Source organism: Melospiza melodia, unplaced genomic scaffold (genome assembly GCF_035770615.1).
Source record: "Melospiza melodia melodia isolate bMelMel2 unplaced genomic scaffold, bMelMel2.pri scaffold_32, whole genome shotgun sequence".
In the NCBI taxonomy this organism is placed as follows: Eukaryota; Metazoa; Chordata; class Aves; order Passeriformes; family Passerellidae; genus Melospiza; species Melospiza melodia.
Window position 1 is genome coordinate 5,004,738 of NW_026948638.1, and position 23,920 is coordinate 5,028,657.

At 52.7% G+C, this 23,920-nt stretch overlaps 1 protein-coding gene across 1 annotated transcript; it reads left to right on the forward strand.

Moving 5' to 3' along the window:
* Window positions 1–13,502: 13,502 nt before the first annotated feature.
* On the forward strand, window positions 13,503–14,435 carry LOC134434108 (olfactory receptor 14J1-like). The gene has a single exon (XM_063182802.1). The coding sequence runs from the start codon at window positions 13,503–13,505 to the stop codon at window positions 14,433–14,435; it is 933 nt and encodes a 310-aa protein (XP_063038872.1).
* The last annotated feature ends 9,485 nt before the right edge of the window (window positions 14,436–23,920 follow it).

Here is a 23,920-nt window from a genome sequence, read left to right on the forward strand (position 1 = left end):
CTGTGGAACCAACGGAGATCATGTTGACAGTGTGGGGACCCTGTGGAACCAAGGGACCGTTGTGACATTATAGGTATCATCAATACCAGAGACCACTGTGATACTGTGGGACCTTGTGGCACCAAGGCCATCCCTGTGGCTCTGCTGTGCCGCATCGTCCCAAGGGCCCAGTGTGAAGCAGCAGGGCTTTGTGGAACCAAGAGGCCATTGCTGCATTTCAGGGCCTCGTGGAACCCAAGGGCCGTTGTGATCCTGCAGGGCACTGTGGATCCATGGAGAACATTGTGGAATTGCAAGACTCCATGGAATCATGGAGACCATTGTGACACTGTGGGGCCTCATGGAACCAAAGGGCCACTGTGACCCTGCAGGGCCTCATGGAAGCGCGAGGCCATTGTGACACTGCAGAAGCAAGGAGAACATTGTGACACTGCAGGGCCTCATGGAAACAAGAAGACATGGAACATGTCTGGCTGGTTTTGCCTCCCAGGGCCACTGGACAGGTCCAGCTGAACTTGGAATGTTGAGGGCTACCTCTTATCAGCTCTGGAAGCACTGTGGCTCTGTGCTTTCCTTCCTATGGAAAAGCACCAACCTTCTTTCCAGGTGCCCATGGCCAAAATTGATACTCTCTCTGAAAAATTCCCTATTGGCAAGGGTTCTCCCACACAAAAGCTGCCAGGACAGAGAGCTCTGGCTGGCCTTGGCCTCTGGTGGTCACCTCTCATCTCAAGGAAGGCCTGAGGAAAGTATTTGAACAGGTTTGACCTCTGGAATATCAATGAGTCTCTCCTACTCTGAAAAAACTCAGATGATCTCCTGATCATGGGTCTCCTTTTTTTTTCTCATGGTCTATCATGCATGAAATATTTTTTTTAGCTAAAAATTATAATTCTTATCCCTCTACCAGTGTTATCTGACACAAATCACCTCCTCTATATATGGATCCAGGTCTCCTGTACAGGCAAACAAAAGAATGTAGCAGGAATGATTTATCTCTGCTCCCACCTGTCCCATCTCTCTGGGACTTGGGGCTCACAAGCTCAGCTCCCACCCAGAGAACTTACAGACCCTGGGCTGCTCTTCTTGGCCCCTGCACACTCAGCCAGGCTGAGATGGACACTGATGGTTTCTGGGCCAGGCTCTCTGGGCCCAGCCCAGCTCCCTGCAAGCTCTGCCAGCTGCCCTGAGCTCTGGACAGCACCGAGGGCCTCTCCCCAGCCCAGCCCAGCCCAGCTGGCTCTGGCCCCACAGCTCTGCTCAGGCCAGGCTGCTCTGGGCACTGCCCCATGGCCTCAGCCCCTGGCAAGGGCACAGCAGCAGCTGCAGCTGCCACAGGACTCAGCCCCAGCCATGGGGGAAGGTGCTGGGCCAAGGCAAAGGAGGCTCCCTGGCTGCCCTGCTCCCCTTGGGCTGAGGTGCTGAGAGCTCTGCAGCCCCTGCTGCCATCCCATCTGCCCAGGGCAGCAAAAGAGCCCCGGCCCTGGGGCCCTCAAGAGCTGCTCCTGCTCCAGGACCAGGGCCACTCCCAAAGCTGGGGCAGACACAAAACTGTGCCCATTTCTGTTCATTCCTGCCCGGATCAGGATAGATCCTCAGCACCTTGGAGGTTTGGTGATGAAATTTACTTTTCCAGAGGCCTCTTCTTTCTTGAGCTCTTCAGTTGAGAAATTCAGTGAAAAAGGCTCATAAACATTTGTTCAAAACACCCAAACAAGACAAGCCCATGGGAATAATTCAAGTCTTGAATTCTTCGGTGGTTAATTAGAAAGATTCCAGAATTGTATTCAAAGTAAATCTACGACATTGAAAACAATGAATAGAGAATAGTTTTGTCCTGTTTAGTTTTCTTTTCCCCTTTTTAAAATGCTATCAGCAATCCCCAGTTGATATTGATCCCCAGCCCCTCCCCATGCAGTCTGAACAGATATGAAAATCAAGACCCTTCATGGCTGACAATCAGTCACACTTTGTCCCTACCCTCACCCCACCATTTCCCCCATCCAACCACTGGCACTCAGAGCAGCTGAGGAATGGAGTCACATCCAGGGCTGTCCCCAGGGCTCAGGTCAGTGAAATCTCTTTATTGCTGATCTGGATGAGGCCATCGAGGGCACCCTCAGCCAGTTCCCAGGTGAGCCCAAGCTGGGTGGGAGTGTGGCTGTGCTGGAGGGCAGGAAGCTCTGCAGATACATCTGGACAGGATGGAGCCATGGGCCCAGGACAATGGGATGAGGTTCACCAAGGCCAAGGGCCACATCCTGCCCTGGGCTCACAACCACCCCAAATCCATGGCTGTGCCCTGCTCCTGATCCTCACAGCCTGTCCTGTTTCCTTCATCCCTGCATTGCCAGGGACTCTCTGCTCAGGGGACGGAGGGAGGTGCAGGTGCCACCACTGGAGTGGGAACCAGAACTCACCAGGTTTGTGTCCTTTGGGGGTCAGGAACTCATCAGACTCAGAGGCACAGGAAGTTTCTCTTCATGGTGAAGAGACTCTGGTTGAACAGGATATAATTCAATAACGACCATGCTCTTCCCTGAGCCATATGCAATGTCCCAGCAGTGTCTGACATGTCCACCATACACAAGTGATTTCCATACTAAAATTAATTTTAGAAAAATATGGTTCTGTGATAGATATAAATAGAGTTAAGTTGTTGTATCAGGATCCTCGTCTGGAAGTGGGGATAAAACAGCCTGAACAATTCCTGATTTGCAAAGCTCTCAGTGGTGGATGGAGAAGGGAAGTCAGGCTGCTTTTAGTGTTGAGGAAATGCTGAAACCAGCCTGACTCATTTCATCTCCTCATGCCCTGGCTGATCTCCCCTCTTTTCCCTTCCACCCATTGGCTTTTGTCTCCCCCAGGCCCCCTGTGAAGAGCCTGGCTCTGTGTTCTCCATCCCCTCCTCGCTGGCACTGCCAGGCTGGCATGAGGAGCCCCTCAGCCTTCCCTGCTCAGGGCTGGACCAGCCCAGCTCCCTCAGCCTCTGCTCACAGCCCAAGGGCTCCAGCCCCACCTTGGAGGCCCTTCCCAGACCCTGCTCCAGCTGCCAGACATCTTTCCTGCCCTGGCCAACCCAATCCAGGCTACAGTGACCTGGATAATCCACGTCCTTGATGTCCTGGTCACACAGCCCTTTCACAGACATTTCTCCACAGAAATCCTTTCTTTCAGATTTCTGCATCTTCAGGAGGCCAGAGGCCTCCGAAGAGAAGGCAAACAATTATTATCAGCTGCTGTGGAATGCAACAGGGACACCTTGATTGGCTCATTTCCTATGTTTATAATTAAGGGCCAATCACCAGTGCAAGCTAGGGGACTTATTCCTTGGCCACAACTTTGTTATAGATTCTTTCTATTCTTTTCTTAGCTAGTCTAGCTGCTCTGCAAACCTCTCTCTATATTCTATTTAGTATAATAACAATGTATTATATATAATATCATAATAAATAAGCCTTCTGATCAAGAAACAAGATTCACAGTCTCTCTCTCACCAGCAGCGCCCACTCAGGCGCGGTAACCCCTCGTGTAAGAGCAAAAATTAATCTAATAAGACCAGAGGAGCAAATTGCTGCACTGGGTAAAAATCCTGTATGTGTAGCATTTGATGGTTGCTTTGAAGTGACCACAGAAGTGGATTCAAGCCAGGAGCTGAAGAACTGAAGATCCTGATTTGGACAGAGTTCACAGCCAAGGCTGACCACAACAGAACCTTCTTCTGAAAAACCTTCAGGAAACATGGTAGACAAGAGCAGCATACCTGCAGAGCTGGCCAGAGCAAGCTGGACTTTTGAAAAAGGTACTGTTCACTTTTCTATCCCTGAGGGTTCAACTGCGATAAAATTATGGCTGTTTATATGGGGGAGATACACTTTGAAGTACGTGGTTCGTTTTACTCCTTCAGAGAAGAAATTCATGGCCCTCTGGAAACATTGGTGCAGGGAAGACGGTTTCCTTTTGTCAGAAACAGATATCTATGAATTCTTTCGATGGGCTAAGCTTTTTGGGTTCTTTACTGATGTCCTGTACGCTTTAGATTCTTTTGTCTGGGAGTGCATGGACTCGATTATCCAGCGCGTCTACAGTCAGGGCGCGTGTTGCCTTCCATCTACCCAGCATTTATAAAGCTTTTCCCAGTCCTGAAGCGCAGAGCAGCTTGTTTTCAATGGATCTCTAATTGTTATAGCCAGGCTCCGTTTCCACCGCCCTTGTCAGAAGACCCCGTGGGTGATGAATTTGGGCTTTTTCCCCCCCCCTGCTTCGCGGCGGGGGGGCTGAAACTTCGCGGCGCGAAGAAGTTTTTTTTACTCTTGCTCCGGATCATGCTCAGATGGAGTTTTCTCCTTCCCCCCCTTCTCTCTCTCCGGGGAGATGGGAGTGGCTGCTCAAGCCACAGCCGGCCTCTCAGACTCCGCCTTCAGACATGGGGGCGGCACCGGTCTCTGAGGTTTCCTCCACGGCCCTGCCAGAGCCGTCACTCCAGGAGGTCCCGCCCGCGGTTTCACCGGCCTCCCTGCCCCCGCCAGAGCCTGTGTCGGAGAAGGCAGAAGAGACAGCACTTTCGGCGATTGACCTGTTGCTAAGCAACAGCGACGCTCCGCCGCTTCTCCCGGCTCCGCTGCTGCCTGTTTGCGCTGCGACGGAGACTGCGACTGCGCCTCCGCAGCGGACCCCAGAGTCAGTGGCAGAAAACCGTGCTGAACCTGCGGGACCCTCGGAGCAGCCCGCGGCATATCCCACGATCAGCACGGTTCCCTCCCCAGTTCCGGCTCCCCCCTCGCTGCTTCCACTGGCCATCCCAGTGGCTCTGCCGTTGTCGGAGGCTCTGCCCTCCGTGTGGGCATCAGAGACTGCCCTGGAACCGGCTGCTTGTTCTAGCTCGGACCATCCCGGACTGGCTACTCTAAGCCACACAATGTATTTTTAGACAGTGACTGTGCTCTGTCCAACTGGACAAACCAGATGCAGAAGTGACTAATTCTGTCAGCAGGAAATTCAGCTGGCACAAGGGGGTGGTGGGAACCAGCTCTGCACTGGAGATCTTACAGGAAAGCAGAGATTCTCCTGCAGTGGGGGATCATGGAAAGGCTGGGATACGCCATGGAATACGGCTCCCCAGCATGATGTGTGCAAAGCAGGGGTCCCCCTGGCGGGGGGTCTCTCCTTCCGTGGAGCGGGGGCTGCCCGCCAGCTGACTGTTGCGGCAGTCCAGCTGCCTGTTTTTAAGATCAGCATTCTCGGCGGTTTGGGGGGTGGTTTTTCGGGGATTGTCCCATGGAGGCCGCCGCCTCTCTTGTGCCCTAGTGGCATGGGGGGCAGGTGCATCCAGAGAGTTCTGCCTCTGATCCCCAGCCCGGAGGGGATGGGGATGATGCCACGGGGCGGATGAGAGACAAACCCGATGCATTGCAGAGGGAGAGGGCACAGTTGGAGGAGACCATAACTGGTTTGCTGTGGGAAACAAACATTTCCAGACCCCAGATGGGATTTCTGGGGAATGCTTCTATTTCCCGGTTGCTGGCATGCCTCAGTGGTTTTGGGGAAAGGAAGCATCTGACTACCCGTGCTGCCATTGTGCTGGCAGCAGGGTTCAGGCCTGTGGATATGCAGAGCCTTCCTTATGGGTTTGGCCTAGGACGTTGGGCTCAGATGGTTCCTGGGCCAGGGTCATCACTTGGCCTCCTTGTGTTTTTGGGGATTCTGGTTTTTCCTACCGGTCCTGGTCCCCCTTTGTGAGCCAGTTTTGGGGTTCCTGGTCCAGCATGGGCCAGGGCCCCCAGGGCCTTTCCTTCTCTGGCACTCCTCTGCCTGGCTGCTGCTCTTTTGTTTTCGATCAAAAAAAAAAAAAAAAAAAAAAATTAAAATTAAATAAAAAAGATTGAAAATAGCGGGCAGCAGCTCTGAAGCACTGAAAGGCCAGAAAGGACATTTCAAAACTGTACAAATTGTTTTAAATTGTTTAAAATTGTATTAAGACTGTCAATGGTTTTTGATAACTATTGATGGAACTCTTTTGCAGAAGTCTGTTTCAGGACGAAAAGGACTCTCAGGTATTCCAAGGGAAACAACTTCAGCTCTTGGACTGTTCCTGAAACTCAGCTGCATAGACTTGAATTCTCTTTGCATTGTTTCTTGCAATTTTCTTATATTGTAGGATTGTTGTAGTGAATTATTAGTATTCTATATTTTATAGGTGAAGGAATTTCCTGTTCATTCCACATCAGCATTTTTCTTTTATTTTATACAATTTAGAAAGGTGAGATGTCGCAGACATTTCTCCACAGAAATCCTTTCTTTCAGATTTCTGCGTCTTCGTGAGGCCAGAGGCCTCCGAAGAGAAGGTAAACAATTATTATCAGCTGCTGTGGAATGCAACAAGGACACCTTGATTGGCTCATTTCCTATGTTTATAATTAAGGGCCAATCACCAGTGTCAGCTAGGGGACTGAGTCCTTGGCCACAACTTTGTTATAGATTCTTTCTATTCTTTTCTTAGCTAGTCTAGCTGCTCTGCAAACCTCTCTCTATATTCTATTTAGTATAGTAATAATGTATTATATATAATATCATAATAAATAAGCCTTCTGATTCAAGAAACAAGATTCACAGTCTCTCTCTCACCAGCAGCGCCCACTCAGGCGCGGTAATACAGCCCAGCCCCCTGTCCCTGTGTCAGGTTTTGGGGTTGATCTTGTGGAACATCCTTGGGGGAGGCTGCAGCTCCATGTGGACCAGGGGGATACCAGGGGATAGGGACTCTGCTCGGCATGGACACATTGAACCTCTGGGGGGAAACTGTGAGGGGGACTAAGGCAGAGTGACCAACCCCGTGACCTCACACAGCCCTCCTGTGATATCACAGCCTTCTCTGTGATGTCATATCCTGCTCTGGGAGTCACAGCTGATGTCAGCCTGCTTTGTGATGTCACACAGCTTCACTGTGATGTCACATCCCACTCCCTGATGTCATGGCCCACTCTGTGATGTCACTCTGCCACCCTCTATGATGTCAGAATCTCCCCTGGGATGTCACAGCCTGCTCTTTAATGTCCCAACTTACCCTGTGATGTCACAGCCCACCCTGTGATGTCACAAATCTGTCCTGTGATGTCAAAGCTTGCGCTCTGATGTCACAGCTGGCTTTGTGATGTCACACAGTCCCTTCTATTTTGTCTTACCTGATCAATGACCCCACAGAACCTACTCTGTGATGTCATAACCTACTCTGTGATGTCACTGCTCACTCTGTGACCTCACTCAACCCATTCTGTGATGTCACACAGCCTCTTGCTGGCATCACAGCTGCTCTGTGCCTCTCTCATCACAGACAGAGTGGTGCCTCAATGACACAGCCCCTCTGTGACACCACAGCTGTTCCCTGAGGTCACTGTCCCCTCTCTGGGACATCCCCCGGTGTCACTTTGGGGCAGGGGGGACAGGTGGCCTCCAGGCACATTTGGGCTCCTGTTCATGCAGCCCCCAGTGCCGGAGGTTCCCAGCAGCTCCCACAGGCTGCAGAACCTCTGTGCCACCCCCGACAGCCACGAGTGTCCATCCTGATCCTGGCAGAGCTGGCGCCACTTGGAATCCCAGCCCGAGAGCAGCTGTGGAGCGGCCGTTGGGCTCAGCAGGGTGGGGACCCCTGGGAGCCCCCAGACCTGCCTGCCCCGCAGGTGCCCGCGGCAGCCCCAGGGCTGTGTCCGTGCCCGTGTCACCGTCCCCCCAGGTGTCCGTGGCAGCCCCAGTGCTGTGCCCATGCCCGTGCCTGAGTCACCATCCCCTGGGTGACCCCAGCAGCCCCAGGGCCGGGACCGTGTCACCGTCCCCCGGGTGCCGGGGCTGCACTTCTCTCCTGGGGACAGAGCCCTGCACGGTCCCGGCCCCCCAAACCTTCGGGGGTGCTGTGGGGGTCTCACCTGGATGCAGACGCTCAGCAGAGCCCCCCTGTGCCCACTCCTGTGCCCACCCCTGTGCCCACCCCTGTACCCATCCCTCACCACGGTGTCCCCAAGTGCTGCAGATCCCGCGGTGCCCAGGGGGCGGGATGGGAACCTGCCCCTCCTGGAGGGATTGTGTCCCTTCCCTTCCCCTGTCACCTCCGGTCAGGGCTGCTCAGGGCGTCCCGGCTCTCGTTTGCCACGGCCCTAGGAGCCGGGCAAGGGCCATCTCCCTGCAGAAGGAGTGCTGAGCATTCGCCCTCAGCCGGGGCTGGTCATGGAGGAGAGCCACGGAGGAACGAGCCTCCCACAGCCGGGGAACTCCCCCTCCTGTGCTGGGCCGGGGGGCAGCCCCACGGTCCCCTGAGCCCTGCTCAGGCCAGGCTGATCTGGGCACTACCCCACGGCCTCAGCCCCTGCAAGCGCATAGCAGCAGCTGCAGCTCCCAATGGGGCCATTGTGGTACTCCACACAGTCCCATGGTCTCGGAGTGTTGGGGAGTAGGACAGTCGGGACAGATGGAGACAAAAGATTTCTGAAGCCAGGTCAGGGAACTTGCAGTTTATTGCAGAGGGTCTGCGTGCCTAGGCCCTACTTGGAGCTGCCAGCCACAGCTCAGAGCAGGCCCAAGGGGTAGATAGAGTGAGAGGGTAAGAGAGTAAAAGGGTAAGAAAGGAAAAGCATAAGAGAGTGCGGTTCCCTTTACAATACAATAAATCTTCTGTGTTGAATATTCTATTTCTCACTAACCAATCTAGTACAATATACAAATCCTATAGCGCTTACATACAGCCTATAAGAATCATTACATTACCATACTGTGTTACATTTTAAACCCTAAATACTCCTCTTTGGGCCCATTCTGCCAAGCTGGAAGGGTCTGCTCTTACCCTTGGACCTGACTGCAAGCAGAGGGTATTGTTTCATCAAAAGGGGATTACCTTCAGTCTGGCCACACTTATTGTTTCCAGTTTTTTAGTAACTAAGGTATCTCAAAGCCTGCTTTCATATCGATCTCTCTTATAGTTTCTATATTCTTTTACCAGACAATAATATTTATAAGTCGTTCCTGTATCATCTTCCCCAACACCATGGAACCAAGGAAACCATTTTGACACTGCAAGGCCTCATGGAAGCAAGGGGCCATTGTACCAAAGGGGACCCAGAGAGACCACTGTGATATCACTGGACTTGGGGAAACAAAGATCTGTTGTGATACTACAGGCCCTCATGGAACCACGGGGCGATTGTGATGCTGCAGGGCCCCAAGGATCCAAGAACATGGAAAAGTTCTGGTTGGCTTGGCTTGACTGGTCCAGCTGAACTTGGCATGTTGAAGGTTGCTTCTCATCTGCCCCTAAAACCCTGGAGTTCTGTGCTTTCCTTCCTGTGGGAAAGAACTCTCCCACTCCTCCAGGCATTCATGGCTGAAAGTGGGATTCTACATCCAAATTCAATTATATTGAAGCATGATTCCTCTATGAAACCTGCTAGAACAGACAGCTCTGGGCGACCTTGATGTCACAGACATCTTTTCATTAAAATCCTTTCATTAGGATTTTTCCTGCTGAAGCTGAGAAGTTTCAGCAACAAAGTGTAAACAATGGTTATCTGCTGCTGTGGAATGCAACACGTGGATCCGTGATTAGCCTCCTTTAGATGTTTAGATTTACTGACCACTTATGGCAGAGCTGGGTCTTGCTCTCTGCTGAAACACAGCCCTTTGTTATTCATTCCTTTTCTATTCTTAGCTTAGCCAGCCTTCTGAGAATTTTTCCTTCTATTTCTTTTTAGTATAGTCATAATGTAATATATATCATAAAATACTAAATCAAGTCTTCTGAACATGAGGTCAACATTCTCGCCTCTCTCTTCATCCTGCAACCCTTGTGACCACTGTGACACCTTGATATCTTGGGGGCTACCTCTCATCTGCCTTAAAAATAATGGGGGGCCAAGCTTGCCTTTCCATGGAAAAATCATCTTTCAAGTGCAGGTGTCCATAGCCAAAATTGGGAATCCGCCTCCAAAATTCTTTATTTCCTAGGATAGCTCCCAGACAAAAGCTGCCAAGACTGTCTAGGTTCCCTTGGCTTCCTGAGGGCCAGCTCTCATCTGCCTGTGAAACACTGGGGCTCTGTACTTTCCTTCCTATGGAAAAGAACTGTCCTTCTTGTCCAGGTGCCCATGGACAAAACTGGGATTTGGCCTCCCAAAGTTCATCTACCCAAGGACTGCTCCCAAACAAAAGCTGCCAAGACAAACAGGTATGGCTGTCCTTGGCCTCCTTGGGGCTGCCTCTAATCAGCCTTTGAAACACTGGGGCTCTGCCCTTTCCTTCCTGTGGAGAAGAACTGCCATTCTGTTCCAAGCAATCTGGGCTTAAATTGAATTCCACCTCTCAAAACTCCCCAAATATCCAAAGGTAGCTTTCAAACAAAAGCTGCAAGGACAGACAGGTCTGGCTTGCCTTGGCCTCTGGTGACTGCCTCTGATCTGCCTTCAAAATCCTGGGGCTCTGGGGGTTCCTTCCTGTAGAAAAGAACGGTCCTTCTTGTCCAGGTACCTATGGCCTCAGGCACATGAGCACTGTACAGGGACAGAGGAGCTCTGTGCTCAGTGGAGTGGGGACTGAGGACAGCAGAGGAGAGCCCTGGGAGGGACTGAAGGGCGCTTTCGGAGATGGTGGATCCTTTTAACATAATAGTAAACCAGGAGAAAAAAGGAAAAAATTAATGTAAAATGCCACTGGGGAGATCTGGACTGGACACAAGGACAAAGGAATTTCCCTTGCAGGGACGGGCTGTTGTGCAATACATCCTCCAGAAGGAGTCTGGGTCAGCCCAAGGCTTTGTGTGGGCAGGCAGAGGCAGGCAGAAGGCAGAGCTGGCAGCAAAGGAAGGGCCCAGTCAGGTGGGGCAGCCGGGGGATGCCGACAGCCTGCAGGGACAGAGGCACAGGGCAGGGACACCGTAGGACAGCCTGGGCTGCGCAGGGCACAGGGATGGGCAGCAGCTGCAAGACAGCCCTGCCAGAGCCAACCTGCGCAGCACTTTGGCCATGGCTGCTGGGCCTGGGCCTGAGGCAGGAGCAGGAGACAAGTGACCCTTGCAGGGCTGGGGCCTCATTGCCTCCTTGTCCCTGCTCAGCAGCCTGGCAGGGGCTGCCCCGTGCTCCTGCCCTTGCCATTGCACATCCCCACATGCCAGTGCCCATCCCGGGAAGAGCCCTGAGCAAGGAGGGAGGGACAGGATCTGCCTGGCCAGGGGCTGGGGCTCAGGCCTTAGCCCTTTGCATTCCTGAAACACATCCAGGTTTGCTCAGCACCAGAGACACCTTGGCCTTGTTTGTCTCCAGCTGTCATCACTGCCTCCAGTGTTCTCTAACTGGAATTTGGGGACACTTTCTGAGTTGTGTACTTCAGTGGGACCCATTAAAACTTGAAGAAACTTTGGAGTCTAAATTTAATTTTGAGTTCTTGAGAAGTTTTTTGAAGACACTCTCATGGACTGAGTCTGATGTAAACAACACCAAATCCCCAAGAGGCTCATTAAGGTCCTTGCGCTGTGTCTGTGCTGCTGAGCTTTAAAGGAACAGCTCTTCCCAGGACCTGCTCCTCTCCCAGCCCAGCAGGGCTGAGGGCTCTGCCTGCAGGCACTGAGGGGACAGGAGCCAGGCAGAGACAGGCTGAAGGAAACCAGGATTTGGAAGACATTGAGCTGAGACTTCAGCTGGGGAAACATTTTCACAGCCCTGTGCATGGTGAGTGTGTGGGTGCAGGGCAATGTCCCCTGTGCTCCGGGAGGGATCTCCTGAAGCCAGCACACCCCACAGCCTGGGGGATGTGTCAGGAGGACTCTCCCAGTTTCTCTGTGGCACAGGAGCAGGAGGAGGAGGATGTGCTGCAGAGCAGGGCTGCCCTGGGCACCATCACAGGGAGAGGGCAGGACGGCTCCTGCTGCCAGGGACGGCTGCAGGGGGTGAAGCTGGGGCTGCAGCCAGGGCTGCTCAGAGCTCCAGCTCATGCCCAGCTCATTTCTGAGGGGAATTTTCATGAACTCATTCAGGGCTGGGGTTTCCTGCTTGGGTCTCTGCTTTGCTGAATCTGTGCTCCCACTTTTCCCGAGCTCAGCTTGGTGGCAATGGAAACTCAGCTGTGCAGGGCACAGCAGGGGCTGAGGCTCCTAAACCATCACAGTGAGGATTCCTGGAGCCCTCAGCAATTGCCTGCACCTGCCCAGCCTCAAGATCCATGCAGCATAACCTTTCCATGGTGCCCAGGCTGGGGGAGCTGTTCTTTAATCCCTGCAGGGCCCAGCAGCTGCAGGGCAGGGCTGGCCCAGGGGCTGGGCTGGGCTCTGGCAGCTCTGGCAGGGAAGGAGGCCAGGGCCACAGGAGCAGCTGGGGCTGGGACAGCTCCAGCAGCAGAGCTGTGGGCAGGGAGAGAGGGAGGCAGTGCTGAGGGAAGCCCTGCTGCAGGGCAGATGTGGCACCTGCGGGCCTGCCCTGCAGGGCACACACTGCCCTGAGCAGCACAGCCCTTATGTCCCCTCGCAGCCAGCACAGCCATTGGCCCGGGGGCTCAGGGCCCTCAGTCCCTCCTGGGCCAGCAGAGCAGCCCCAGAGATGAAGGGAATCTCTGCGGCCCTGTGCCCAATCCTTGCTGACCAGGCCCTGAGGGCCACTGTCCTGCCCTGCTGCTGCCTGGCAGGGGCAGGGCAGGGCAGGCCAGGGAAAGGCTTTTCCTCAGGCCCGGCTCTCTCTCCTTGCCTTGCCCAGGTGCTGCTGGCATTGCTGAGGGGCTCTCTGCAATGGCAGTTCCAGCTGCAGGGCCAGGCCCAGCCCTTGGGCTCCTCCTGTGCAGGCTGAGCACAGCAATGGGGTGTCCTAGCTCCCTGTGCTCGGGGAGCTCTGGGCAGGGCAGCCTGGGAGGCTGGAAATGAGCCCACTGTCCTGACTCTGGGAAAGGCAGGAGCCACTTTGTGTGCCAGGGATCCTCTGCTCTCAGCAGTGTCTCCTGGCTGTCCAGGCTAACGCAGGAGTGGATCTCAGAAAGTTGCAAGTGCAGGGCAGCTGGAATAGGAGAGAGGGACAGAGCAGGTCCCCTCAGTGCACACTAAGACTTAGACAATCCTTCTGCCTCCCTGGACTCTCTGTTCTCCCGTGGTGCAGCAGAATTTTTCATTCTGCCTTCTGTTATCCCCATCCCTTCACCCAGGCAGCTCTTCTGCTTTAGGGTAACATTCTTTATCCAAGTCCAAACAGCAGGACTGGCCCCTGCTCTCACTGTTGCCCTGCACTGACTTGGGATCAGGGCTGACTCCCAGCTGTCCTGCAGGTCAAGGTCCAGCTCCTCACACAACATTGGCCAGCAGCAATCAGGTCTCCAGCAACAAAAGTGAAGGAAGATCTCTGAGACATGGACAGGGCGAGGTGCTCTCGCCCTGTCCGTGTGGGTGGAAAGGGTCTATGAGAAAGGGCTTTGACTTTTCTGAGACAAATCTCCCCTCAATTATCACTATCATTCCTTCTTCAAAAGGTTCCAATGTCCAGAGGCAGCAAATGTCCAACAGCAGCTCCATCAGCCACTTCCTCCTGCTGGCATTGGCAGACACGCGGCAGCTGCAGCTCCTGCACTTCTGCCTCTTGCTGGGCATCTCCCTGGCTGCCCTCCTGGCCAACAGCCTCATCATCAGCGCCGTAGCCTGCGGCCACCACCTGCACATGCCCATGTTCTTCTTCCTGCTCAACCTGGCCCTCAGCGACCTGGGCTCCATCTGCACCACTGTCCCCAAAGCCATGCACAATTCCCTCTGGGACACCAGGGACATCTCCTACTCAGGATGTGCTGCTCAGGTTTTCTTCTTTCTTTTCTTTATCACAGCAGAGTTTTCCCTCCTGACCGTCATGTGTTATGACCGCTACGTGTCCATCTGCAAACCCCTGCACTATGGGACCCTCCTGGGCAGCAGAGCTTGTGCCCACATGGCAGCAGCTGCCTGGGCCAGTGGCTTTCTCACTGCTCTGCTGCACACAGCCAATACATTTTCCCTGCCCCTGTGCCATGGGAATGTCCTGGGCCAGTTCTTCTGTGAAATTCCACACATCCTCAAGCTCTCCTTCTCACACTCCACCTTCAGAAAAATTGGGATTTCATTGCTTGCTGTCAGTTTAGCCTTTGGTTGTTTTCTGTTCATTGTTTTCTCCTATGTGCAGATCCTCAGGGCTGTGTTGAGGATTCCCTCTGTGCAGGGATGGCACAAAGCCTTTTCCACCTGCCTCCCTCACCTGGCCGTGGTCTCCCTGTTCCTCAGCACTGCAGGTTTTGCTTACATGAAACCACTTTCGGTCTCTTCCCCAGCCTTGGATCTGGCAGTGTCAGTTCTGTACTCGGTGGTGCCTCCAGCCCTGAACCCCCTCATTTACAGCCTGAGGAACCAGGAGCTCAAGGCGGCGGTGTGGACACTGGTGACTGGACAGTTTCAGAAACATTAAACTTCTTGCCATTTTCTGCAAGTCATTGTAATATGAGTAATCTGTAAAAATTCTTTTTCTTTTTGGTTGTGAGTGTTTTTTCCCTTTGTTTTAGTCCATTAATCTTGTTCACAAAATAGAACCCTTGTTTGTGCCATTTCTTAGTTTTGTCTCTTGCTGTGGCCCCAAACTGTGTCAGTGAGGAGCTGTGCTCCAGTGGCTTTCAATGAACTAAAGGATCTCCCAGCAAAGTTTTCACCGGAGATCCCCTTTTGTTTTCTCTGGAGCTGCAGCATAAATGTCTGTGTGCAGAGCTGGGGGCAGATCAGTGCTGGCACAGAAGCCCTGCACCTGCTGGCCACACCATTCCTCATCCAGGCCAGGAGCCATTGGCCTTCTTGCCCACCTGGGCACACTGCTGCCTCATGCCCAGCCTGCTGTCCATCAGTCCCTGCAGGTCCCTTTCTGCCTGGCTGCTCTCCAGCCACTCTGTCCCCAGCCTGTAGTGCTGCAGGGGTTGTTGTGGCCAAAGTGCAGGACCTGGCACTTGGACTTGTTCAACCTCACCTTGTTGGATTTGGGCCCTGGATCCAGCCTGTCCAGGGCCCGCTGCAGAGCCCTCCTACCCTCCAGCAGATCCACACTCACACCCAGTTTGGTGTCATCTGCAAATTTGCTGATCTTGGACACAATCCCCTCATCCAGACCATTCCATGCAGGCATTGAAATCCACACTGGCTTTCTCTGAACCCTCGGCCATCCTGTGGGTGCCCTGTGATGGAACTCAAGGGGATCTGTTCCATAACCTTGCCAGGCACCCAGGTCAGGCTGACAGGCCTGGAGTTCCCCAGATCCCCCTTCCAGCCCTTTTTGGGGATGGGCTTACACTGGCACCTCCAGTCCTCTGGGACCTCCCTGCTGAGCCAGGACTGATGGTAAATGATGGAGAGCAGCTTGGGGAGCTCATCCACAGCTCCCTCATCCCCCTGGGATGGATCTCATCTGCTCCCAGAGACACCTGTGAGCATGGGAGTGGCTCAGCATGTGCCCAGCTGCTTCCTCCTGGATAACAGGGGGCTGTTCTGCTGCCTCTGACCATCTAATGCTCAGGAGAACACTTGTCCTGAGGAAGACCTGTCTTATTTTTGACAATTGAGATACACAAAGTGTTAAGCAGCTCAGCCTTCTCCTTATCCTTAGTTACTCTATTCCCCAGAGCATCCACTATTGAGTAGGGGTTCTCCTTATTCCTCCTTTTGCTATTAGTTTATTTATAAAGGTTTTTCTTTATTTCTTTTTGCAGAAGTGGCCAGGTGAAGCTCTAATTGAGCTTTCATCTCTCCACTTTTCTTTGTGCATGACCAAACAACATCCTTAAACACTTCCTGATTTGCCTGACCTATTTTTTCTGAGTTCCCACAAAACCCTCATGCCCAGCCAGGACAATAATTTTCCTCTCTGCTTCAACTTTGGCACAGAGGGACAGGCTGCTCCTTCCCCCTTAAGATTACTTTCTTGAGGTGTGTCCATCCTTCCTGGACACCTTTGTTTTTAAGGGTTGTTTCCCTTAAAAAATCAGTACCTGATTCAGTACTCTCCAAATCTGCATCTAGAATAGGCCAAGGTTTGCCCTGCATAATTCCAGTGTAGACATTCTGTTTATGTGCCTTTTTCTTTCAGAGGATTTTGTAAACTTGATTATTTCATGGTCACTCTGTCCCAGGCAGCCTCCGACCACCACATCTCCCACCAGCCCTTCACTGTTTATAAACAGCAAGAGACAGAGCTTTCCTTGGCAGTGGAAGTGTCACCCAAAATTCAGCAAAATATTAAAACTCCATAACCGCAATGTAGCATTGATAAGCAGCATTCTTTATTTGGCCAGATGCCCGGGTGGATAGCTCCTCCCAAAGCTGTGCATGCTGAGTGCTGGAAAGTTTCTGTTTATATTCTGTATTTTGCATACAAATTCATTGATTGTCCTGGACTAAACACACATATGATAATCATTTCCCTAAAATCATTAACATATTTCCCCTCCCCTTTACCCATGCATTCTCCTGTCCTGGGGGTCTCTCTGGTGGTCCCTGGTGCTCATGGACCCCCAATGTTCCCGTGGGTCTGGCTGAGCTGGCAGGACACTGAGGCTGGTGAATTTCAGTTCCCCTTCTCACACAATGGGCATTGTGTGGTTTCCGTAGGCCTGGGGTTTTGGAGAACCAGCATTGTGTGTGCTCACCTGGTGTAGACAATTTATCATTTGGTGACATGAGGTCACAGAGTGGGCTATGACATCACAGAGTGGGTTGCATGAGGTCATCGAGCAGCTACGACTGCCTGAGGTGCATCATAGACTGCCTCTGTGACATCACAGCACCAGCTGTGACATCACAGCACAGAGGACTGACATCACAAAGCAGACTATGACATCACAGAGTTGGCTGTGAAATCAGAGACCAACTGTGTGAAAATAGCTAATGAGTTGTGACATCACAGAGTCGGCTGTGACATCATGGAGGGGGCGGCTGTGTGACATCACATGAGAGCTATGTGAGGTCACTGGGTTGGTCACTCTGCTCCAGCTCCCCCTCACAGTTTCCCCCCAGAAGTCCAAAGCTGTTCATGCCCAGCAGGGTCCCCTATCCCCTGGTATCCTCTGGTCCACCTGGAGATGCAGCCGACCAAAGGATGTTCCACAAGATCAACCCCAAACCTGACACAGGGAAAAGGGACTGGGCTGTGTGACCAGGACATCAAGGACAGGGATTATCCAGGTTACTGAGGCCTGGGTTGGTGTTCCCAGGGCAGGAAAGATGTCTGGCAGCTGGAGCAGGGTCTGGGAAGGGCCTCCAGGGTAGGGCTGGAGCCCTTGGGCTGTGAGCAGAGGCTGAGGGAGCTGGGCTGGTCCAGCCTGGAGTAGGGAAGGCTGAGGGGCTCCTCATGCCAGCCTGGAAGTGCCAGTGAGGAGGGGATGGAGAACACAGAGCCAGGCTCTTGACAGGGGGCTGGGGGGAGACAAAAGCCAATGGGTGGAAGGGGAAAGAGGGGAGATCAGCAAGGACAGGATGAGATGAAATGTGTCAGGCTGGTTTCAGCATTTCCTCAACACTAAAAGCAGCCTGACCTCCCTTCTCCATCCACCACTGACAGCTTTGCAAATCAGGAATTGTTCAGGCCATTTAATCCCCACTTTAGGATGAGCATCCTGATACAAAAAATTTAATTCTATTTACATCTATCGCAGAACCATATTTTTCTAAAAATAATTTTAGTATGGAAATTACTTGTGGATGGTGGACATGTCAGACGCTGCTGGGACGATGCACATAGCTCAGGGAAGAGCATGGTTGTTATTGAATTGTGTCCTCTTCAAACATGGTCTGTTGGCCATGAAAAGAACCTTCTTGTGCCTCTGAGTCCCACCAGTTCCTGACCCACAAAGGACACAAACGTGATGAGTTCTGGTTCCCACTCCAGTGATGGCACCTGCACCTCCCTCCATCCCCAGAGCAGAGATCCCTTGTCCCACGGAGTCCCTGGCAATGAAGGGATGAAGGAAACAGGACAGGCTGTGGGGATCAGACACAGGGCACAGCCATGGATTTGGGGTGGTTATGAGCCCAGGTCAGGACATGGTCCTTGGCCTTGGTGAACCTCATCCCATTGTCCTGGGCCCATGGATGGCTCCAGCCCGGCCAGATCCCTCTGCAGAGCTTCCTGCTCTCCAGCACAGCCACACTGCCACCCAGCTTGGGCTCACCTGGGAACTGGCTGAGGGTGCCCTGGATGGCCTCATCCAGATCAGCAATAAAGAGATTTCACTGACCTGGCCCCAGTCCTGAGCCCTGGGGACAGCCCTGGATGTGACTCCATTCCTCAGCTGCTCTGAGTGCCAGTGGTTGGATGGGGGAAATGGTGGGGTGAGGGTAGGGACAAAGTGTGACTGATTGTCAGCCATGAAGGGTCTTGATTTTCATATCTGTTCAGACTGCATGGGGAGGGGCTGGGGATCAATATCAACTGGGGATTGCTGATACTGATCTATAAACAGGGAAACTATAAAGGACAAAAGAATTCTCTCTTCATTGTTTTCAATATAGTAGATTCACTTTGAAGACACTTCTGAAATCTGTCCAATTAACCACAGAAGAACTGATGATTTGAATTATTCCCATGGGCTTTTGTTGTTTGGGTGTTTTGAACAAATCTTTATGAGCCTTTGTCACTGAATTTCTCAAATGAGAAGCTCAAGAAAGAAGAGGCCTCTGGAAAAGTAAAATTCATCACCAACCTGTAAGTGGCTGCAAATCCATCCTAATCAGAGCAGCAATGAACAGAAATGGGCACAGCTGGCTGGCCCAACTTTGGCATGGGCCCTGGGCCTGGAGCAGGAGCAGCTCTTGAGGGCCCCAGGGCCGGGGCTCTTTTGCTGCCCTGGGCAGATGGGATGGCAGCAGGGGCTGCAGAGCTCTCAGCATCTCCTGCAGAGGAGAGCAGGGCAGCCAGGGAGCCTCCTTTGGCCTTGGCCAAGCACCTTCCCCCATGGCTGGGGCTGAGTCCTGTGGCAGCTGCAGCTGCTGCTGTGCCCTTGCCAGGGGCTGAGGCCGTGGGGCAGTGGCCAGAGCAGCCTGGCCTGAGCAGAGCTGTGGGGCCAGAGCTGGCTGTGCTGGGCTGGGGAGAGGCCTTTGGTGCTGCCCAGAGCTCAGGGCAGCTGGCAGAGCTTGCAGGGAGCTGGGCTGGGCTCTGAGAACTTGGCCCAGAAACCATCAGTGTTCATCTCAGCCTGGCTGAGTGTGCAGGGGCCAAGAAGAGCAGCCCAGGGTCTGAAAGTTCTGTGGGTGGGAGCTGATCTTGGGAGCCATTGATCTCTGCCAAGTGCTGGGGCTGCACCTCCAGCTCCAGAGGAGATGGGACAGATGGGAGCAGGGACAAATAATTCCTGCTGGATTCTTTCTTGTTTTTTCTTGTAGAGGTGACCTGGATCCATATGTAGAGGAGGTGTTTTGTTTCAGATAATACTGGTAGAGTGAGAAGAATAATATTCTTTAGCTGATAATAATATTTCATGCATAATACACACTGAGGAAAAAAAGACATATGATCAGAACAGCATCTGAGTTTTTCAGAGGATGAGAGAACTATTGATGTTGTAGTCGCAAACCTGTTCAAATACTTTCCTCAGGCCTTCCTCGAGATGAGAGGTGACAACCAGAGGCCAAGGTGAGCCAGAGCTCTCTATCCTGGCAGCTTTTGTCTGGGCGAACCCTTGCATATAGGGAATTTTTCAGGGGGAGTATCAATTTTGGCCTTGGGCACTTAGACTGATGGTTCTTTTCCATAGGAAGGAAAGCACAGAGCCTCAGTTCTTCAAGAACTGATGAGAATCAGCCCCCAGTATTTCAAGATCAGCTGGACCTGTCAGGTGGCCCCTGGGAGGCTAAACCGGCCAGATCTGTTCAATCTCCCCTTGCTTCCAGGTGGCCCTACAGTATCACAATGTTCTCCTTGTTTCTATTGTGTCACAATGACCTCATGCTTCCATGAGGCCCTGCAGGGTAAATATGGCCCTTTGGTTCCATGGGGCCACAGTGTCACAATGGTCTCCATGATTCCATGGGGCCTTGCAATTCCACAATGCTCTCCAAGGATCCACGGTGCCCTGCAGGATCACAACGGCCTGTTACCAGGCTTGCAAGGGTTCCTCACAGGTGAAGAGAGAGACGAGAATCTTGACTTCATGATCAGAAGGCTGGATTTATTAATTTATTATATATGTTACATTGAGATGATACTAAAAGGAATAGAGAGCAAAGTTCAGAAGCTGCTATGCTAAGGATAGAAAAAGGAATGAATCAACAACGAGGTCTCTCTGATCTGTCCCAGAGAGAGCTTGGCCCCTGATTGGCCCTTAATTGTAAACATGGAACATGGGTCAATCACAGGTGCACCTTTTACATTCCACAGCAGCAGATAACCATTGTTTACATTCTCTTTCTGGGGCCTCAGCTTTCCAGAAGAGGGAAAAATCCTAAAAAAAGGATTTTTCACAAAAGATATCTGTGACAATGGCCCTTTGGTTCCATGAGGCCCTGAAATGCAGCAATGGCCTCTTGGTTCTACAAAGCCCTGCTGCTTCACACTGGCCCCTTGGGACCATGCTGGCCAACAGAGCCACAGTGATGGCCTTGGTGCCACGAGGCCCCACATTGTCACAGTGGCACCTTCATTTCATATTTGAAATTTTATATGTGGAATCCCAATTTCAGTCATTTTTGCCTGGAGAAGAAGGTCAGTTCTTTTCCACAGAAAGGAAAGCACAGAGCCCTTGTGTTTGGAAGGCAGGTGAGACCCGGCCCTCAGGAGGACAAGGGGTGCCAGACTCGTTGGTAATGGCAGCTTTTCTCTGGGAGCAATCCCCGGATATTGGGAATTTTGGAGAGGGACTCCTGTTTTGGCCGTAGATGCTTGAATGAGAAGGGCAGTTTTTTTCCATTTGAAAGTCAGCTCAGACCCCAGGGTTTCAGGGGTACATGAGAAGAGACGCTCAACATGCCGAGGGCAGTTGGACCAGTCAGGCTAAGCCAACCAGACCTGTTCCCTGTTCCTTTGGATTCATGGGGCCCTGCAGTGTCACAGCAGTGGTGTCATATTGCATCTGTGGTCCCATGAGGCCCAGATGTGTCACACTGGCCCCTGGTTTCCATGGGGCTCCACAGTGTCACAATGGTCCCTTGCTTCCATGAGGCCTTGCAGTGTCACAGGGGTCTCCTTGGTGCCGCAGTGTCACAATAGACTTCCATGGGGACTCACAATGTCAGAAGGGTCTCCTTGGTTCCATGAGGCCCTGCAGAGCCCCTTGATTCAACGACGCCTCCAAGTGTCATCATAGCCTCCAGGATTCCATGAGGCCTCTCAATGTCACAATGAACCATTGGTTCCATGGGGTCCTGCACTGTTCCATGGATCCTTAGTTCCATGGGGCCCTGGAGCATTACAATGGACTCCTTGGTTCCATAGTGCCACACAGTGTGACAACTGACCCTTGGCCTGCCAGACTCCAGAGTGTCACAATAATTCCTTGCTTCCATGAGGCCTTGCAGTGTCACAATGGTCTCCATGATTCCATAAGACCTTGCAGTGTCACCACAGACCATTGGTTTCATGGAGTCCCACAGTGTCACTATGGTCCCCTTGGCTCCACAAGGCCCTGAAGTGCCACAATGGCCCTTTGGTTCCACAAGGCCTCCAAGTGTAAAAATGGCCTCCATGGTTCCATGAGGCCCTGCTGTGTCACAATGGACCTTTGGTTCCATGATGCCCCAGAGTGTCACAATGGTAGACTTGGTCCCACGGTGTCAGAATGAACCCTTCATCCCATGGACACCCACAGTGTTCCCTGCAGTCCCCTTGATTCCACCAGGCCCTGCCATGCTCTACAGGCCCCTTGGTTCCAGTGGATCCCAAAGTGTCAGAACAGTCTCTATTATTCCATAAGGCCCCACAATGTCCCTGTGCTCCCCTTGGTTCCACAGGGCCCTACAGTGGAACAATGGATTCTTGGTTCCATGAGGTTCCTCAGTCCCAATGGTCTCCTTGGATCCGCAGTGTCACAGTGGCCCCTTGGCTCCGTGTGGCCACGCTGTTTCACAATGGCTCATGGTTCCATGAGGCCACACAGTTTAACAAGGGACCCTTGGCTCCATGAGGCCTTGCTGTGTCATAATGGACTTCTGGTTCCATGAGCTCTCACACTGCCAGTAGCAGTCTCCTTGGTTCTGCAGTGTCACCATGGACCCTTTGTTCCATGAGGTTCCACAGTAGAACACGGTCACCTTGGTTCCATGAGGTTCTGCAATTTAACAACGGACCCATGGTTCCACCAGGCTGTGCTGTGTCAGAATGGCCCCTTCGTTCCAAAAGGTTTCTCGGGGTCAGAATGGTCTCCTTGGATCCGCACTATAACAACGGACCTTTGGTTCAATGTGGCCCCAATGTGCCAAAATGGATTTTGGTTCCATGGTGTTCTGCTGTGTCACAATGGACACTTTGTTCCATGAGTGTGCTCAGTGTAACAGTTGACTCCTTGTTCTGTGAGGCCTCCTCATCACCAAATCTCCAAAATACCAGAATAAGACCCATTAACACTAATTTGCTTTTTAAGAGGGGATCATTTATTCAGGCCTGAGGTCTAGTGAGGGATAACTTCTAACCTTATGTGGACATATTATTCTACCAGCATCAGTAAGTGTGTATTACAATTTACTCATTTCCATAAAACCCACCCCAAGTTCCCAGATTCAGTCCTTCAATTTTTTGTCGCTACATTTTTCAGCCAGATGTCTTTCTCTTCCAACCATCCTTGCTGGGAAAGCAGCCCCTGCATGCCTTGTTCCTGTGCTAAAAGTTCACAGGCACAGTAAAAATTAAATTAATCCTTTTGATATCAAGGCCAAGGCTTTGTGTGGCGAGGCAGAGGCAGGCAGAAGGCAGAGTTGGGTGCAAAGGAAGGGCCCCGCCAGGTGGGGCAGCCGGGGGATGCCGACAGCCTGCAGGGACAGAGGCGCAGGGCAGGGACACCGTGGGACAGCCTGGGCGGCACAGGGCACAGGGATGGGCAGCAGCTGCAAGACAGCCCTGCCAGAGCCAACCTGCGCAGCACTTTGGCCATGGCTGCTGGGCCTGGGCCTGAGGCCATGACGGGACAAGTGACCCTTGCAGGGCTGGGGCCTCATTGCCTCCTTGTCCCTGCTCAGCAGCCTGGCAGGGGCTGCCCCATGCTCCTGCCCTTGCCATTGCCCATCCCCACATGCCAGTGCCCATCCTGGGACGAGCCCTGAGCAAGGAGGGAGGGACAGGATCTGCCTGGCCAGGGCCTGGGGCTCAGGCCTTGGCCCTTTGCATTCCTCAAACACATCCAGGTGTGCTCAGCATCAGAGACACCTTTGCCTTGTTTGTCCCCAGCTATCATCACTGCTTCCAGTGTTCTGCTCTAACTGGAACCTGGGGACACTTTGTCAGTCTTGTGCCTCACAGGGATCTATTTAAAGTACAAGAATCTTCAGTGTTTCAATCTCACTTTGAGTTCTTGAAAACATTTTTGAGCCCTCTCTGAGGGACTGGGTCTGATGCAAAGAGCACCAAAGCCCCAGAGGGTCAATAAAGTCCCTGTGCTCTGTCTGTGCTGCTGAGCTGGGCCAGGCTCCTGGCCCAGAGGCAGCTCCTGGCAAGGGCAGCGCTGCAGAGAGACAGCTCTGGCCAGGAGCAGCTCCTGTGCACAGCCCAGCAGGGCTGGGGCACTGCCAGAGCCCCTCAGGGACACCAGCAGGGCACAGACAGAGCTCACAGGGGCTCAGCCCTGGCAGGGGCTGTGGGATGGCCCAGAGGGGACTGTGTCACAGCAGCATCTCTGTGGCTGTGTCATAGAGGCACAGAGCAGCTGGGATGTCAGCAAGGGGCTGTGTGACAGCACAGAGTAGGCTGTGAGATCATGGTATGACTGTGTGGCA